General features: G+C 37.2%; 4 protein-coding genes across 9 annotated transcripts in view; 1 reads left to right on the forward strand and 3 right to left on the reverse strand.

Moving 5' to 3' along the window:
- Positions 1-296: 296 nt before the first annotated feature.
- Positions 297-17,584, forward strand: part of LOC106878976 (uncharacterized) — a 47,875-nt gene continuing 30,587 nt past the window's right edge. The window contains exon 1 of one of the 5 annotated variants that reach the window (XM_089345675.1): positions 297-1,041. Coding sequence is in view for 2 of the 5 variants with exons in the window: in XM_089345669.1 (XP_089201795.1) it covers positions 17,219-17,353 (135 nt within the window). In the remaining 3 variants the exon portion in view is untranslated. Of the gene's footprint in view, positions 1,042-16,903; positions 16,929-16,990; positions 17,354-17,584 lie in introns of those variants that run through there. The other 4 variants (XM_089345679.1, XM_089345671.1, XM_089345669.1 and 1 more) reach the window with 4 other exon arrangements.
- Positions 1,456-5,390, reverse strand: LOC149130433 (uncharacterized). Of its 2 annotated transcripts, none has more exons than XM_089345682.1 (2): positions 4,813-5,390; positions 1,456-3,494 (listed from the first exon to the last, which is right to left on the reverse strand). In XM_089345682.1, the coding sequence occupies exon 2, from the start codon at positions 3,121-3,123 to the stop codon at positions 2,050-2,052; it is 1,074 nt and encodes a 357-aa protein (XP_089201808.1). In that variant the 5' UTR covers positions 3,124-3,494; positions 4,813-5,390; the 3' UTR covers positions 1,456-2,049. The 2 variants fall into 2 exon arrangements, with proteins under 2 accessions (XP_089201808.1, XP_089201807.1); XM_089345681.1 differs by lacking the exon at positions 4,813-5,390 and adding an exon at positions 4,441-4,764.
- Positions 6,019-12,718, reverse strand: LOC106878974 (uncharacterized). The gene is made up of 2 exons (XM_052978285.2): positions 11,798-12,718; positions 6,019-8,332 (listed from the first exon to the last, which is right to left on the reverse strand). The coding sequence occupies exon 2, from the start codon at positions 7,924-7,926 to the stop codon at positions 6,451-6,453; it is 1,476 nt and encodes a 491-aa protein (XP_052834245.2). The 5' UTR covers positions 7,927-8,332; positions 11,798-12,718; the 3' UTR covers positions 6,019-6,450.
- LOC149130434 (uncharacterized) lies at positions 12,873-16,908 on the reverse strand. Its single transcript, XM_089345680.1, has 2 exons — positions 15,752-16,908; positions 12,873-14,948 (listed from the first exon to the last, which is right to left on the reverse strand). Exon 2 carries the CDS (start codon positions 14,540-14,542, stop codon positions 13,316-13,318), a length of 1,227 nt encoding a protein of 408 aa, XP_089201806.1. The 5' UTR covers positions 14,543-14,948; positions 15,752-16,908; the 3' UTR covers positions 12,873-13,315.

Here is a 17,584-nt window from a genome sequence, read left to right on the forward strand (position 1 = left end):
CACCCAGGGTTAATGATTAGTGTCCCTGTAACCGTTCTTCCAGTTGGGTCGGGGGCAACATTCCCTTTGAGATCTCTGTAAGGTCATGGATCCAGTGTCTCTCTCACCTGCTCAAGCCACCGACTCTTTAACCTCCTCCCATCACATCATAATCAATATAACCTTTACAGGTGGATGGGTGGGGCATACACGTATGTGTTTATTAGTGTGTTGTGTTTCTTTTATGCTCTGGTTAATTTCTTGGGGCATTTATGTATGCAGTAGGGGTACAATATATGTCGGGGCTTTCCAATGCAATAAAAGTTATCCCCCTTCACATGGATCTATTTCCCCAATTCTCCACAAGATAGCCCTACTGACCGGCTGGATTCGCTCCAGTGATTTTCTTTGCCCAATTCTCTCTATCTCCGTTCCTTTCAACCACTTGAACCAACCCATTGTCAAATTCTCACCAATGTTAAAAAGGAGCGGATTCCGTTCTAGCTACTGTGACAGTAAATGGGTGCACCTGTTACCTGTGTGTGTGGGGGGGATTATATACACACAGTATTACACACATATATATAGGCAATCCGAGTTAGTGGTTGGAATAACCATCTAAGGAATAAGAATACCAGTTCTTGCTACCAGTACCATTTAACTATGTCAACCCTGGGCTTGGGTATGCAAGCACACTATGCTTTGAAATGGTCCGTGATGCGTGTTGTGTGACCATCTATTATCGACTCATATCGGAAGGCTGACATAATATGTAATGTACCAGTTGCAAAAAAGAAGAGACACAACTGCATAGAAGACTTATGAACGATTTATTGATATTTTTACATGCATCTGTGTGGGTTGTATGTTTTCTGTTAACCATGGCGAAGTAGTAGTTCACAAACAGTGCTATGTTAGAACCTGTGCATTGTTGCTGGTGCTGTGTACGTAGAGATGTTGTTGACGATGTTGGTAACGAAGACGGATGTCTCTGGAACTAGCTGTGTCATGTGGTCGGAGGCTGGACCTTAGAAGGTCCAGAACCAAAGACTTCGAGACAAGGTAAGTTGAGATTTTATAATATAACAGCAGGCTCAAGTTGGAGTTTGGAACAGACTGTAGTGGTTAATGGTGTATCAGAAAGTGTTAAGGTAAACAGATGAGATAGGCATGTGGATGCCTTCGAAGTAAATAATAGAAAGACATTGATTTATAGTTTAAATAATTTATTTACTGGACTTGCATTTGCTGTTGGTATACACAATTCTTCACTACATGCATTTGTCATCAACTGCTACGAGTTGAGGGGCATAAAAACAGGGTACATCTGTGGATGTGATGATGTGGTAGAACTGAATAGGTTTTGTGTCTGTGTGTGTGTCATTCATCTGAGAATGACTGAAACAAGTAAAAAGAGTAGTTATTGCTGGGGGATGTGGTGGATGATGATGAAAACACAACATAGACAAAATGAAGATCAGTTTAACCTTTTATTTATTATTCTTATTTCTTTATTTTCTCAGAACAAATTCCTCAAAAATCCCACACAATCATCTTCAGAAACCAAAGTCATCACTGTGTTCATATATTTTACGTATATACATGATATTGGGGTTGATATTGATGGATTTCATGTTGACATTGATGAAATTGAAGTTGATAATGTCAAATTTGAAGAGGGGTAAAACAACCTGTTTTATAAGAGACAAAATAGACATAATTGTTGTCCTGTCGTAATAAATTTTAATATTCATACCGTTACACTTGTGTGTGAATACTCACATGTGTACCCAAGTGGCGTTTTTGAAAGACAGACTCACCACATATCACAATATGGCCTCTCTCCTGTATGAATGCACTGGTGTCTAGTTAAGTCACTACTTTGAGAGAATGATTTACCACAGATATCACAATGATATGGCCTCTCTCCTGTATGAATGCACGGGTGGATAGTAAAGGCACTGCTTCTAGAGAACGATTTACCACATGTATCACAGTGATGTAGTTTCTGTGATTTCATGTGATTGGATTCAGAAAATAGATTTCCCACAAGTATCACACTGTTGTGGGTTATTCCCCAGTATGAATACGTTTGTGTTTAGTCAAATTACTATTTTGAGGGAATGATTTACCACAGATATCACAATGATATGGCTTCTCTACTGTGTGCGTAGTTATGTGATAAGTTAAGGAGCATCTATGAGCGAATGATTTATCACAGATATCACAGTGGTATGGCTTCTCTCCTGTATGAATGCGCTTGTGACTAGTCAAGTCACCACCACAAGAGAATGATTTACCACAGATATCACAGTCATATGGTTTTTCCCCAGTGTGAATACGCTTGTGTCTAGTCAAAGGACTATTAGAAGAGAAGGATTTACCACAGATATCACAATGATATGGTTTCTCTCCTGTATGAACACGTTTGTGTGATTTCATATGACCAGACACAGAAAATAATTTACCACAGATGTCACACTCATATGGTTTCTCCCCAGTATGAATACGTTTGTGATTCGTCAAGGAACAGTTTTCAGAAAATGATTTTCCGCAGATATCACAATGAAATGGCTTCTCTCCTGTGTGAATACGCTTGTGACGAGTGAAAGAGTTATTTCCAGGAAATGATTTACCACAGATATCACAGTCATATGGTTTGACTCCAGTATGAATACGTCTATGCCTGGTCAAGTGATTGCTTTTAGAAAACGATTTACCACAGAAGGTACAGTGATATGGCTTCTCCCCTGTATGTATGAGTTTGTGTTTAGTCAAGTAACTACTACAAGAGAGTGATTTACCACAGATATCACAGTCATATGGATTTTCCCCAGTATGAATAAGTTTGTGTACATTCAGGGGACTGTCAGAAGCGAATGATTTACCACAGATATTACAATGATATAGCTTCTCCCCTGTATGGATATGTTTGTGTCTTCTCAAGTGACAGGCCCGAGAGAATAATTTACCACAGATATTGCAACGGTGTGGTTTTTCTCCTGTGTGTGTACGTGTGTGAGTTGTTAAGTTACTCTTCTGAGAGAATGATTTACCACAGGTAATACAAAGAAATGGCTTCTCTCCTGTTTCAGGGTTTTTCGGTTTGGTTGAATTATCCATTATGAGAGAATAATTAGTCATACATATCACAATTTTTCATTTCTATGAATATGTTTGGGTGAAATTGAATCACAATTTCCAGAGAATAATTTAATGCTGTGTTTCTTTCATTTGTGATCTTACTTCATATCTAAAACTGCAGATGGAAACTGTCAACTCTTTGGTAAAGTTTATCCAAGCTTAATTAACCTGTAAAGCAGTCATCTCTTCTACATTCCAGAGAGCAAAGACAAGGAAAATATTTCGCTGTCGTCTTTCAGAGATTATATTTTTGTAAAGAAGTTGATGTATTGATGAATGCTCCTTATAAATATATCGTCTTCCTTTAGATGATGAAAGTTGATGAGAATCTGGATGAAGAAATTTTTTCTACGTCAACATGATGTGATATTCTGAAATAGGAAAAGAAGCAGAAAGATAAATAGGATAGTTAAACAACATCTTCATTCAACATTGCAAATATTACATCATCAACACTGTCATCCATTTAACATCTTGTTTGCATGGGTTGGAATTCATTGAAGCGTTGCAATCGTTTCTACATTTCTCTAATTATTTATTTGTTTTTCTCTTTTTTCCATTAATTTCTCAGGTTTTACTTGTCTCACCTGTGAAGTAGCATGGCTTAGTGGTTAGGGTAGGTACTTGCCTCATAATTGTAAGGTTGGGAGTTCGATACCCAGCAGCATGTTGTGTCCCCAAGCAACACAGTGGATTTCACGTTGCTCCAGCCACCCACTCAGCTGATAAAAATGAGTTGTACCCCTAATTCACAGAGCCATCCTTGTCGTATAATGTGTCACACTGGATCGCCACTGAGGACTATGTTAAGGGTAAGGTAACTGTGGAGTACTCAGCCACTTGCGTGTTAATTCCATGAGTAGTCTGTTCGGTTGATTGAATAAACTGAAACATAGATGCCAGTCACTGTTTGACCCAGTGGACTGTGGCCATGCTGGAATACTTCTCGGAAGGTTTCAGTTGAACAAATCAACTCCAGTAAGTATATGAGACTCCTGGATCTAGGTTAGAAACCGGTTCTTTCTCTATTGGCAAGAAATCTTGATATAAACTGAATAACAACGTCCATACATGTATACACATGCACGCTGATGCACACGCATGTGCACCAACAAACAACGAACAGAAACAGCTCCGATAGTGGACACAGTCAGCAACTATTGAAAAGGTTACATGCCGTAACGAAAATTTTAGAAAAGAATGTATATATTAACGAAATTAGCCTCCCCACACACAACAAAATATGCTTCAACACACGAATTCACACAAAGAATCTTGCAATCCAAATGCAAAGACCAAATTAATGTCGTATAATACTTCAATCGGTTTCTTCTCATGTTACTGTTGTGCTTGCATTTTATTAGGGTCTTCTCTCGTACGTCCCAGCAATATTCCTTTTTGTTACGAGTGGCTATGGCTTCTACCAGACGGTTTTACTCTCATTTTACAAATTAATGTTCTTTATATGACCCGTAACTGCCAATCATTCGTTTTCATAAACAACAGATCAATATTTCAGTTTGGAAGTTCTTATTTAAGACGAGCAAATATATTTTCCTGATGTTTTAATGTTTTCGATTCGAAATAATTAACGTAACATCGAGAGGTTCACATAATTCTATGATTTGCAATATTATTAGTAATATTATCATCATCATTAGAGTCTTAAAATAAATTTTATTAACTTACCGTGTTCAGATACAAACTGCGAGTCAGTGATCGCTAATTAATCAAATTAATTAATAATTGGTGCTTGGTTGAAAGTAGTGTAGAAGTTATTTCCCTTTATATGATTGTATTTCTTCAATTCTCCAATAGATGTCTCTACTGACTGGTTGGATTCGTTCCAGCATTTTTGTCTGTCCCATTCTAATAACTTTATTTATTTATTTATTTTTTTTACTTGTTTCAGTCATTTGACTGCGGCCATGCTGGAGCACCGCCATTTTAGTCGAGGGAAAATCGACCCCAGGACTTATTGGTCCAGATGGACTATATGTAATCTGAACCTTTACCCCCCCACCTTATTTATTTATTTATTTTTTTTTTTATGGAATCCCACATTTTAGGCTATGGAGATTCCGATTCTGAAAAAAAAATTCAAAATTTCGATTCTCCCCCCCCTCCCCCACCCACCCATTTCCTCATTTAAAAATATTTTCCGGAATTTTGTTTTTTTTTTTTTTTAGAAATGCGTAAAAAAATTACGGAGATTATGATTCTGAAAAAAAGAATTATTTGAAAATTTTCAATCCCCCCCCCCCACCACCAAGCAGGCTATTTACATGCTAGAAATAACAGCCAAATCTCCACAAAACTGCGATAACATAAAGCAAGAAATGTGTAATCAACTCACCTTTCTGCAGAGATTTCTTTCGGAGTAATTTCCCCACAGTAATATGAAATTAGAGTGTGTTTTTTTTATTTTTTATTTCATAAATATATGAGTTTTGTCAGAATCGGAAACTCCATAGCCTAAAACGTGGGATTCCGTAAAAAAAAAAAGAAAATTAAGGGGGAAAGGTTCAGATTACATATAGTCCATCTGGACCGATAGCTCTACTGACCAGTTCGATTAGTTACGAGGTTTCTCTTCGTTTTCTTCTGTCAATATCTGCGTTATGTGTCTCAAGGTGCTCGTTTGAGAAAATGATTTAATACAGAACTCATATTGATATATCTTCTCTCCTGTATGAATGGAGGCGCAATGGCCTAGTGTTTAGGGGCAGCGGACTCGCTGTCATAGCATCGCCGTTTCGATTCCCAGATCGGGTGTTGTGAGTGTTTATTGAGCGAAAACACCTAAAGCTCTGGGAGAGAGAAAAGTAGTATTGAAGGAGTGTGATTTTGTGCTAGTGTCTAGATATAGAATAAAAAAAAAAAACGAACACAAAATGGTTAGAAGCAAACTTTTTATTCATTATTCTTTTTCAAGAAATTGCAACACAGGAACTTTCAGTAATTAAGTTATCTCAGAGTAAAAATGTTTACAGTTGATGGCATCAAAGTTAATGAAAGTAAAAAAGCCTGTGTTTTAGCAGACCAAATAGTGTTAATTATGTTTCAATAAATTTTAACACAGATACAGTTACACTTGTGTGTTAATACCTCCATGTGTATGCATGTAGCATTTTCAAGAGAATGATTTGCCATGGATGTCACACTAACATGGCATCCCTTTATAGGAATTCATTCACGGACAGTTAAGTCTATGCAAGAATGATTTACCACACACATGGACCATGACATAGGTTCTGTCTGGTATGAACATTTTAGTGTAGAGTTAAAACACCATATACAAAAGTGAATTACAACAGCTAACGAAGGTTAAGGCTTTTCTCTTGTATGTGTATGTTCGTGACTAGTCAAGTGACTCCTTTGAGAGAAAGATTTACCACAGATATCACAATGATATGGTTTCTCTCCTGTATGAACGCGATTGTGAGTAACCAATTGACTATTGAGAGAGAACGATTTACCACAGAAATCACAATGATATGATTTCTCTCCTGTATGTGTAAGTTTGTGGTTAGCCAAATGACTTCTTTGTGAGAATGATTTACTACAGATATCACAGTGATATGGTTTCTCTCCTGTATGTGTAGGTCTGTGCTTGATCAAGTGACTGTTTTGAGAGAATGATTTACCACAGATATCACATTGAAATGGTTTCTCTCCAGTATGAATGCGTTTGTGATTAGTCAAATGACTATTACGAGAGAATGATTTACCACAGATACCACAATGATATGGTTTCTCCCCTGTATGTGTACGTTTGTGCTGAGTCAAGTGTCTCCTTTGAGAGAATGATTTACCACAGATATCACAATGATATGGTTTCTCTCCTGTATGAATATTATGTTTAGTTAAAACATTACCTTCAGAAAATGATTTACTGCAGAGATTACAATCATATGGTTTTCCCCTAGTATGAATATATCTGTGACTAAGCAAGTGACCATTTTGAGAGAATGATTTACTACAGATATCACAGGAATATGGCTTCTCTCCTGTATGTGTACGTTTGTGTGTAGTCACCACATCCCTCTGAGAGAATGATTTACCACAGATATCACATTGATATGGTTTCTCTCCTGTATGAATGCGTTTGTGGTTAGTCAATTGACTGTTAAAAGAGAATGATTTACCACAGATATCACAATGACATGGCTTCTCTCCTGTATGTGTAGGTTTGTGATTTGTCAAGTGACTTCTTTGAGAGAATGATTTACCACAGATATCGCAATGATACAACTTCTCTCCTGTATGTATAGTTTTGTGATCATTCAAGTGACTTCTTTGAGAGAATGATTTACCACACATATTACAGTGAAATGGTTTCTCCCCTGTATGAACACGTTTGTGAATAGTCAACTGGCTATTTCCAGAGAATGATTTACCGCAGATATCACAATGATATGGCTTCTCTCCTGTATGTGTAGTTTTGTGATTAGTCAAGTGAGTACTTTGAGAGAATGATTTACCACAGATATCACAATGATGTGGTTTCTCTCCAGTATGAATCTTCATATGGTTAGTTAAAACTTTACGTTCAGAGAATGATTTACCACAGATATCACAGTGATATGGCTTCTCTCCTGTATGTGTACGTTTGTGCCTAGTCACAACACTCCTCTGAGAGAATGACTTACCACAGATATCACAGTGATATGGTTTCTCTCCTGTATGTGTAAGCTTGTGTCTTGTCATAACACTCCTGTGAGGAAATGATTTACCACAGATATCACAGTGATGTCCCTTTTCCTCTGCATCAAGGTTTTCTGGTTCAGTTGAATTATTCATTATGAGAGAATCATTTATTATACATATCACAGTGATAATGTGTTTTTCATTTCTATGAATAAGTTTATGTTCCGTTGTGTCACTACATTGAAAGGATAATTTAATACAATGTTTCTTTCATCCACGATCTTACTCGATATCTAAAACAGCAGATGGAAATTGTCAACTCCTTTGTAAATTTATGGAACTTTAATTAACCTGGAAAGCGATCACCTCCTCTACATTCGAGAGAAAGAAAAATATTTGGTTGTTCTTTGTTCTAGACTGTATTTATATAAAGAGGTTGACTTATTGATGAATGCTCCTTATAAATATATCGTCTTGTTTTAGTTGATGTAAGTTGATGAGAATATCAAAGGTATTTCTGAATGGAGAGATTTCTTTCACGTCAACATGATGTGATATTCTGAAATAGGAAAAGAAGCAGTAAGATAAAGCGGATAGTTAAACAACATAGTAATTCAACATTGCAGATTTTACATCATTAACATTGTCATACGTTTACTGTCCATGCTTGCATAAGTCGGAGTTCATTGACAGATGGAAAAATTTGGCATACCAACACAAATGTTCTCCCCACTAACCGGTAGGTCCTTCTCTGCAGACCTAGTTAGCGAGAATATAAAAGACCCCGTTTATATTTCGTCTATCATGATTTGGTGCCCAAAACGTCTTTACTTTGAAAGTACGACTGTCACTGGAGTCAACTTTGCCTTTTATCCTTTCGAGGTAAATAAAATAAGCAGTAGAGCACTGGAGTCCCTGTAATTAAGTGATCCCCTTCCACCAAAGTTCAGGTTTTGCGCTTAATGTACAAACAAATCATTATTATTATTATTATCGTCATCAACATTATCATTTTATACACCCCGAAAGAATGAAAGGTAGAGTCAACATACACACACGGAGAGGTACACACAGAAATCAACACACCCACACATACGTGTGTATATATATATATATATATATATATATATAAACAAAAATGGGCACTGGTCATGCTATCAGCTGTCAGAAGTGAAAGTGCTCACTGCTAGTGAAGTATCTGTCTGTCTGCCTGTTGCTGGTTTGAGTCGATTCTTTGGCTACTGACAGTTAATACCATGACTGGCCGGAGCGAGCTATTGGCTTACTTACTTACTGATATCTATCTACTATCTATCTATCTATCAATCACTCGTCCACCTTATTAGAAAACACAAATTTAATATAAAAACATATTTCCTGAAATTGCAAATTATTTAAAATATAAAAATATAATTTTCAACAGAGAGAATTTATCAAAATAGAAAACAAATGAAGTTTGAAGTTGAGTTTAAAAATAGGTAGAGATGGACTATATGTAATCTGAACCTTTCCCCCCCTTATTTATTAATTTTTTTTATGGAATCCCACGTTTTAGGCTATGGAGATTCCGATTCTGAAAAAAAATTTTTTGAAAAATTTCAATTCCCCACCCCCCACCAAGCAGGCTATTTACATGCTAGAAATAACAGCCAAATCTCACAAAACTAGTGTTAGGGTTAGGGTTAGGGTCAGGGTTACCCTGTGGATCTATATAAAAACCGGGGTGGGGGATCGAAATTTTGAAATTGAGATTTTTGAAAAATTTTTTCCAGAATCGGATTCTCCATGGTCTGAAACATAGGATTCCGTAAAAAAAAACAAAATTTAAAAGTGGGGGTATACCCAGATTACATATACTCCATCTCCACCTAAAAATAAATGTGATACTTATGCTTCGTAGTACCCTTATACTCTGTGTTGTGTTTTCAAACGCATGGATATAGGTGTCGAATTTGTTCCAATACCTTCTGGAAGATCTCGTCCTTCAATTCATAATGCCACATGAATTCTATTAGATGTGTTTGCAGTGAATTCCGGGTTGTCCCATTTTCTCTTTTGTTCCTGTTCTTGGCCTGTTTCCATAGGCATTTGGTGTGATTTGTTGTGGCAAATGTAACCGGATCAACAAAGTCTATTGAATGGTTCACGGTTAAATGTCTATATCCTAGCGTGTTTAGTGTATTAGATGAACGCCAGAGGTCAGAAATTATTGTTGTTCCCGGTAATATATTTTAAATAATTCGCAATTTCAGGAAATATGTTTTTATATTAAGTTTGTGTTTTCTAATAAGGTGGACGAGTGATTGATAGATAGATAGATAGTAGATAGATATCAGTAAGTAAGTAAGCCAAAGTATCAACCCAAACCAGCAGGCAAACAGACAGATACTTCACTAGCAGTGAGCACTTTCACTTCTGACAGCTAATAGCATGACCAGTGCCAAATGCGGTACTCCAGCATGGCCGCAGTCAAAATGACTGAAATGAGTAAAAGAGTATATATGTAATTATTTGTGTGGTTTTCTAGTAAAACAAACGAGTCTAACCCATCTCAGCTTCAAAAATAAAAGTGTGGTGGCGGGGGGACATAGCTCTGGAGGCCAGAACGGATTAATACAAAGAAGAATCACTGGATTTAAGCAGACTTTTACTTCTATTTCTAGCACAATTTTATGTGGTAAAAATGAAACCCTTTTCACAGGTTTCACGATTTATCTCCCTTGCTCCGTTAAAAAATATAGATTTGCACACACGCAATTGCCATATTTGGTCATACGTGCACACACGCACAAACAGGAGGGCGATCTTTCAATACTAATCCTTTCTTTGCTCTGTTAAGCAGCAAACAGCAGGGAGAAAGGAAAAAAGCAAACTTCCTCTCTCTCTCTCTCTTTCCCCCCTCCCTTTAAAACGTCAGTTATCTCTCGCCTTCTCTCTCTCTATCTATCTACCTCTCTCTTTCTATATCTATACCATTACCTCTCTGTCTGTCTGTCTCTCTCTCTCTCTCTCTCTATCTATTACTCGCGCGTTCGCGCTAGCTAGTCGTGAGTAGAAAACACAAATTTAATATAAAAACATATTTCCTGAAATTGCAAATTATTTAAAATATAAAAATATAATTTTCAACAGAGAGAATTTATCAAAATAGAAAACAAATGAAGTTTGAAGTTTTAAAATAATAGGATCGACCACTCACGACTAGCTAGCGCGGACGCGCGAACTTTCGAGTAATAGATAGATAGATAGAGAGAGAGAGAGAGAGAGAGACAGACAGACAGGTAATGGTATAGATATAGAAAGAGAGAGAGAAGGCGAGAGATAACTGACGTGTTTTAAAGGGAGGGGGGAAAGAGAGATAGATAGATAGAGAGAGAGAGACAGACAGACATATAGCTCGCTCCGGCCAGTCATGGTATTAGCTGTCAGTAGCCAAAGAATCGACTCAAACCAGCAACAGGCAGGCAGACAGACAGATACTTCACTAGCAGTGAGCACTTTCACTTCTGACAGCTAATAGCATGACCAGTGCCCAATAACCATTGAAGAGGTTGCAAGAAATAACGAATATTTTAGAAAATAAATTACTAAATATGTAAATACGGGGAAATCGAACCGGTGAGTGTGTTAATTAACAACGTATTAAAACAGAACGACTCTCCCCAGATACAACAAAATATGCTTCAACACACCAATTCATATAAAGAATCTTGTAACCCAAACACAAAAAACGAAATTAATGTGGTGTTCTTTAAACGGGTCTCCCTCATTTTACTCATTAATTAAACCGTTTTACTCTCATTTTACCAATTAATTTCCTTGATATCACATGTAACAGCCGATCATAGATTTTCATAAACAACATTTCAGTTTGGAAGTTTTTATTTACGACGAGCAAAATGTATTTTCCTAATGTTTTTATTTTTTTCCCTTTTCGAAATAATTACTGTAACATCGAGAAGTTCACATAATTCCATTATTAACGTAGTTATTAATGATATTATTATAATCATTCTCAACTTACCGTATTCAGACAAAAACTGCGAATCAGCGACCGAATGACTAATTAGTCTAAATAAATAATAACAACGATGTTTGGCAAACCCCTTCACATGCAAAGTACTCCCAGTCAAGAACTCCGCATACCGGAAACCAGCAAGTGTATGACGTCATCAGGAGAGAGTGCGCGCCGTAACGCGGGTCTACCTCTCGACAACCCCAACGAAGTGTTGTAGAAGTTATTTCCCATTGTTTGATTGCATTTCTTCTTTTCCATTCAGGCCATATGTTGGATGGTTCGACTGGAGCTGACAAGGCCTTCAGCTGCACGAGTTCCCCTTGTCTGTTTTGGTTTGTTTTCCACTGCAGAATGCATTTCCTAATGTTAACCATTCTACAGAGTGCACTGGGTGGTTTTTTTGTTTTTTTTGTTTTCTTTTTTCAGTGACAGTTTTTATGTCACCAGTGATTTCTGTGCGACGACAAAAGCCAACAGGGTCCACCAAGCCCCTTACAAGAGAAAATAGCCCACAACTGGGACAGAGGAAAGTAGTTTTGAAGAAGTGTGACGTTGAGCAAGTTGAAAGGTTTCAGGTATAAAGGAGACAGCGTCCAGATACACAGTAACACAACAAACACAAAATAAACTATTTATTCATTCTTTTTAAAGAAATTCCTCAAAGTCCAGCCAAAGGCATTTTCAGCACCCATGCCAACGTCGTCTCCATCATTGGACACGAAACTCAGCTTGCGAAGACTTACTGGGGCAAGCGAAAGCGAAATCAGGATGGCACCTGTGCCCAGCGTCTCCTTTCTGGCACTTGTGCGCGCGGCATGTGTAAGGACTTTCGAGCGAGATCGTTGCCAGTGCCCCTGGACTGGCTCTTGTGCGGGTGGCACATAAAATACACCATTTTGAGCGTGGCTGTTGCCAGTACCGCCTGACTGGCCTTCGTGCGGGTGACAGGTAAAAGCACCCACTACACTCTCGGAGTGGTTGACTTTAGGAAGGGCATCCAGCTGTAGAAACTCTGCCAAATTCGATTGGAGCCTGGTGTAGCCATCTGATTCACCAGTCCTCAGTCAAATCGTCCAACCCATGCTAGCATGGAAAGCGGACTTTAAACGATGATGATGATGATGAAGTTATGTCAGTGTCAATATTTTTAGAGATGACGACAAATTTGTGATAGACATTAACAGTATCGAAGTTAATGATGTCAAAGTTGATGGAGGAAAAAAGCCTGTGTTTTAGCAGACAGAATAGTGTTAATTGTTGTTATATTTTAATAAAATTTAACACTGATACAGTTACAAGTTTGTGTGAATACCCACATGTGTACACATGTGGCTTTATCGAGAGAATGATTTGCCAGAGATGTCACAGTGACATGGCTTCCCTCTTGTAGGAATTCATTCATGGACATTTTAAGTTAGGTCTATGAGAAAATGACCATGACATAAGTTCAGTCTGTCGAGAATATTTGCACGTATAATTAAAACACCATTTACAAAAAAATGAACTGCAATAGCTAATGCCTGGTTATGGCTCCTCTCTTGCATGTGAAGGTTTGTGATTAGTCAAGTGACTTCTTTGAGAGAATGATTTACCACAGATATCACAGTGATATGGTTTCTCTCCTGTGTGAATGCGTTTGTGATTAACCAATTGACTATTACGAGAGAATGATTTACCACAGATATCGCAATGATACGCTTTCTCTCCTGTATGTGTAAGTTTGTGGTTAGCCAAGTGAGTACTTTGAGAGAATGATTTACCACAGATATCACAATGATAAGGTTTTTCTCCTGTATGAATGCGTTTGTGATTAGTTAATTGACTATTACAAGAGAATGATTTACCACAAATATCACACTGATATGTCTTCTCTCCAGTATGAATATGCTTATGTTTAGTTAAAACGTTATTTTCAGAGAACGATTTACCACAGATATCACAGTGATATGGCTTCTCTCCCGTATGAACACGTTTGTGTCTAGTTAAAATACTCGTTTGCGAGAACGATTCACCACAGATATTACAACGATATGGTTTCTCTCCTGTATGAATACGTTTGTGAATAGTTAAATTGCTAGCTGCAGAAAATGATTTACCACAGATATTACAATGATATGGTTTCTCTCCTGTATGAATACGTTTGTGCTGTTTCATGTTTCCAGCTGCATAAAACGATTCATCGCAAATATCACAATTATAAAGCTTCTCTCCTGTGTGAATGCGCTGGTGTTTAGTTAAATTACCCCTTTCAAAAAATGATTTACCGCAGATCTCACAGTGATCTGGTTTCTCTCCTGTATGAACACGCTTGTGTTTAGTCAAGTGACTATTTTGAGGGAATGATTTACCACAGATATCGCAGTGATATGGTTTTTCTCCAGAATGAATACGCGAGTGAGTAGTCAAGTTACCATGACAAGAGAATGATTTACCACAAATATCACAATGAAATGGCTTCTCTCCCGTATGAATACGTTTGTGTGTTTTCAAGTGACTGGCTCGAGAGAATGCTTTACCACAGATATTGCAATGATGTGGCCCTTCTCCTGTATGTGTATGTGTGTGACTAGTTAACTTACTATTGTGAGGGAATGATTTACCACGGATATCACAATGAAATGGCTTCTCTCCTGTATGTGTACATTGGTGTCTAGTTAAGTCACTCCTTTGAGAGAAGGATTTACCACAGATATCACAGTGATATGGTTTCTCTCCTGTATTAGTGTTTTCTGGTTTAGTTAAATTATTCATTATGAGAGAATTATTTATCACACATATCACAGTGATAATGTGTTTTTCATTTCTATGAATAAGTTTATGTTCCGTTGTGTCACTACATTGAAAGGATAATTTAATACAATGTTTCTTTCATCCACGATCTTACTCGATATGTAAAACAGCAGATGGAAATTGTCAACTCCTTTGTAAATTTATGGAACTTTAATTAACCAGGAAAGCGATCACCTCCTCTACATTCCAGAGAAAGAAAAATATTCTGCTGTTCTTTGTTATAGACTGTATTTATATAAAGAGGTAGACTTATTTATGAATGCTCCTTATAAATATATCGTCTTGTTTTAGTTGATGTAAGTTGATGAGAATATCAAAGGCATTTCTGAATGGAGAGATTTCTTTCACGTCAACATGTTGTGATATTCTGAAATAGGAAAAGAAGCAGTAAGATAAACTGGATAGTTAAACAACATAGTATTAATATGACCTTAAAGTAAATCTTTGTCAACTTTCCGTTTTATCAATGCCTCATAAAAAACAACATTAATTAATGTGGCGTTCTTCAATAGGTTTCCCCTTATTTTACGAATTAATTACACTGTTTCACTCTCATTTTACCAATTAATTTCTTTTATATCATATGTAGTGACGGGTAGCGGACTCGCGGTCATAGGATCGCGGTTTCGATTCCCGGACCGGGCGTTGTGAGGGTTTATTGAGCGAAAACACCTAAAAGCCCCACGAGGCTCCGGCAGGGGATGGTGGCGAACCCTGCTGTACTCTTCCACCACAACTTTCTCTCACTCTTACTTCCTGTTTCTGTTGTGCCTGTAATTCAAAGGGGCCAGCTTTGTCACACACTATGTCACGCTGAATATCCCCGAGAATTACGTTAAGGGTACACGTGTCTGTGGAGTGCTCAGCCACTTGCACGTTAATTTCACGAGCAGGCTGTTCCGTTGATCGGATCAACTGGAACCCTCGTCGTCGTAAGCGACGGAGTGCCAACAACAACAAATCATATGTAACTGTCGATCATAGATTGCCATAAACAAATCAACATTTCAATTTGGAAGGCGAGGGGAAATATATTTTCATTTTAGCGTCGAATTAATTACTTTACGATCGAAAGGTTCACATAATTCTATCATTTACATAATTCTATCATTATTATTATTAGTAATATTAACACCATTACAGCCTTAAAGTAAATCTTTGTCAACTTACCGTATTCGGATACGAACACCGAGTCACTAATTGGCAATTATCGTCCTAATTACCAATTCAATGGAACCGAGGTTAAAATGTAGTGGAAGTAGTTTCCCTTTATATGATATTACTTGCCTTCGCCAATAGATGGCGCTACTTGATTGGTTTGACATGTTTCCGTGTCTTTCTTTGTCTGGTTCTGTCAAAAACTTCACTTTGAACTTTCGTAATAAAATTTTCACCAGATTATTTTAAGAATGTGTTGTGTAGTAATATATTCTGCTACAAAACACTGTCCCCTGATACAGGAACCATGTTAAGAACAGTTAGCGTAATTTATAAGGGTTTTTTTTTTTTTTTTACCTCTCAAATTCGTTATGGTCCGGCGTCAATCTCAATTCCATCATAGTCAATTTCGACAGAAGGCTTTTTTCCATGATCATACAATGACATCAGTAATTATTTGTCACAGAAGTGTAAATTAATGTAAATATTAACGACTTTGTATAATAAAAATAGCTGTTTCGTTATACCTCGGCAAAGTTGTCAACGAACTGTCATTTAGATCAGCTGTTTTGTTCGTTAATTTCCGTAAATTTTTATTTATTTATTTAATTTTGTTTTAAAGTGAAAGAAAAGGTGTATGAATGTGTATACGAAATGGACGTCTGTGTATTTGTAAGTATATGTGTGTCAGAGAGAAAGCGTGAGTGCCACATAAGCATATATGAGAACACGCACACGTACATACAAAAAAAGATGTATGTGTTTGTATTGATGTATGTACGTATACATCACAACACAACCCTTCACTCACTCTCTCTCACATACACGTCTATTTCATATACACATACATACGTCTTTCACTTTAAAACAAAAATAAAGAAATAAAAAAAATTACGGAAATTAACGAACGCAGATGACAATTCTGCAAGTCAAAACGAAAGATCGCCCGACCCGTGACCCGTTGGGTCACCGGGAAACTAAGTTTCCCAGCAACAGAGTTCTGTGACGAGGGTTGGAAAAATTTGGCTGCTATTTCTTGCACGCCCTGCTACCACGTAACACGTATTTCGGGTCCTTTATCGCAAATAGCTGTTACGTAGTAGCAGGGCGTGCTAGAAATAGCAGCAAAATTTTTGAAGGTGAGTTACGTTGAATGCACTCGAAAAAAAAAAAACGATTTCACGCTGAGGTTAGAAAATATCTACGTATTTTTAAAGTCATTTTTGCTTTAGAATATTTTTTAAATATGTTAAAAAAAATTTTTTTGTGATGGTATATTCACTTGAAAATAATTTTAAGAAATATCAAAATATTGACTGCTGAAAGAAATTTAAAATATATACTAGTAGAAAGCTCTGTGATGATAATGATATCGATCATCAAAGCAGTCTATCATGGACCAATAGCTGGATTACTAGCTCCCAATTTGAAGGGTATGCGTTTGCAATCCAGGAGCAGGAAATATCAACCAAGTACCTGATGCACAAAAGGAACAGAGATGCAGGAAAAGCCATAAAATGTGACGAGTGCAGACTTTGTGGAGTACATACTCAAGAAATCACCCACATCATTTCCTCTCTTCTATTTGTTAATACTGTCTCAACTGGCACTGAGGTGAGGAAGTCAATACAAGTCCAACAAATATATATGTGGCTGTGTGGTAAGTAGCTTGCTTACAAACAACATGGTTCCGGGTTCAGTCCCACTGTGTGGCACCTTGGGCAGGTGTCTTCTGCTATAGCCTCGGGCCGACCAAAGCCTTGTGAGTGAATTTGGTAGATGGAAACTGAAAGAAGCCTGTCGTATATATGTACATATATATATGTATGTGTATATATGTATTTG

The sequence above is a fragment of the Octopus bimaculoides genome, chromosome 29, assembly GCF_046866305.1.
Source record: "Octopus bimaculoides isolate indiv1 chromosome 29, ASM4686630v1, whole genome shotgun sequence".
NCBI classification, from domain to species: Eukaryota; Metazoa; Mollusca; class Cephalopoda; order Octopoda; family Octopodidae; genus Octopus; species Octopus bimaculoides.

Coding starts and splice junctions, on each gene's coding strand:
- LOC149130433 (XM_089345682.1), bottom strand. CDS start 3,123: ATGACTAATTATTCTCTCATAATGGATAATTCAACCAAACCGAAAAAC.
- LOC106878974 (XM_052978285.2), bottom strand. CDS start 7,926: ATGAATAATTCAACTGAACCAGAAAACCTTGATGCAGAGGAAAAGGGA.
- LOC149130434 (XM_089345680.1), bottom strand. CDS start 14,542: ATGAATAATTTAACTAAACCAGAAAACACTAATACAGGAGAGAAACCA.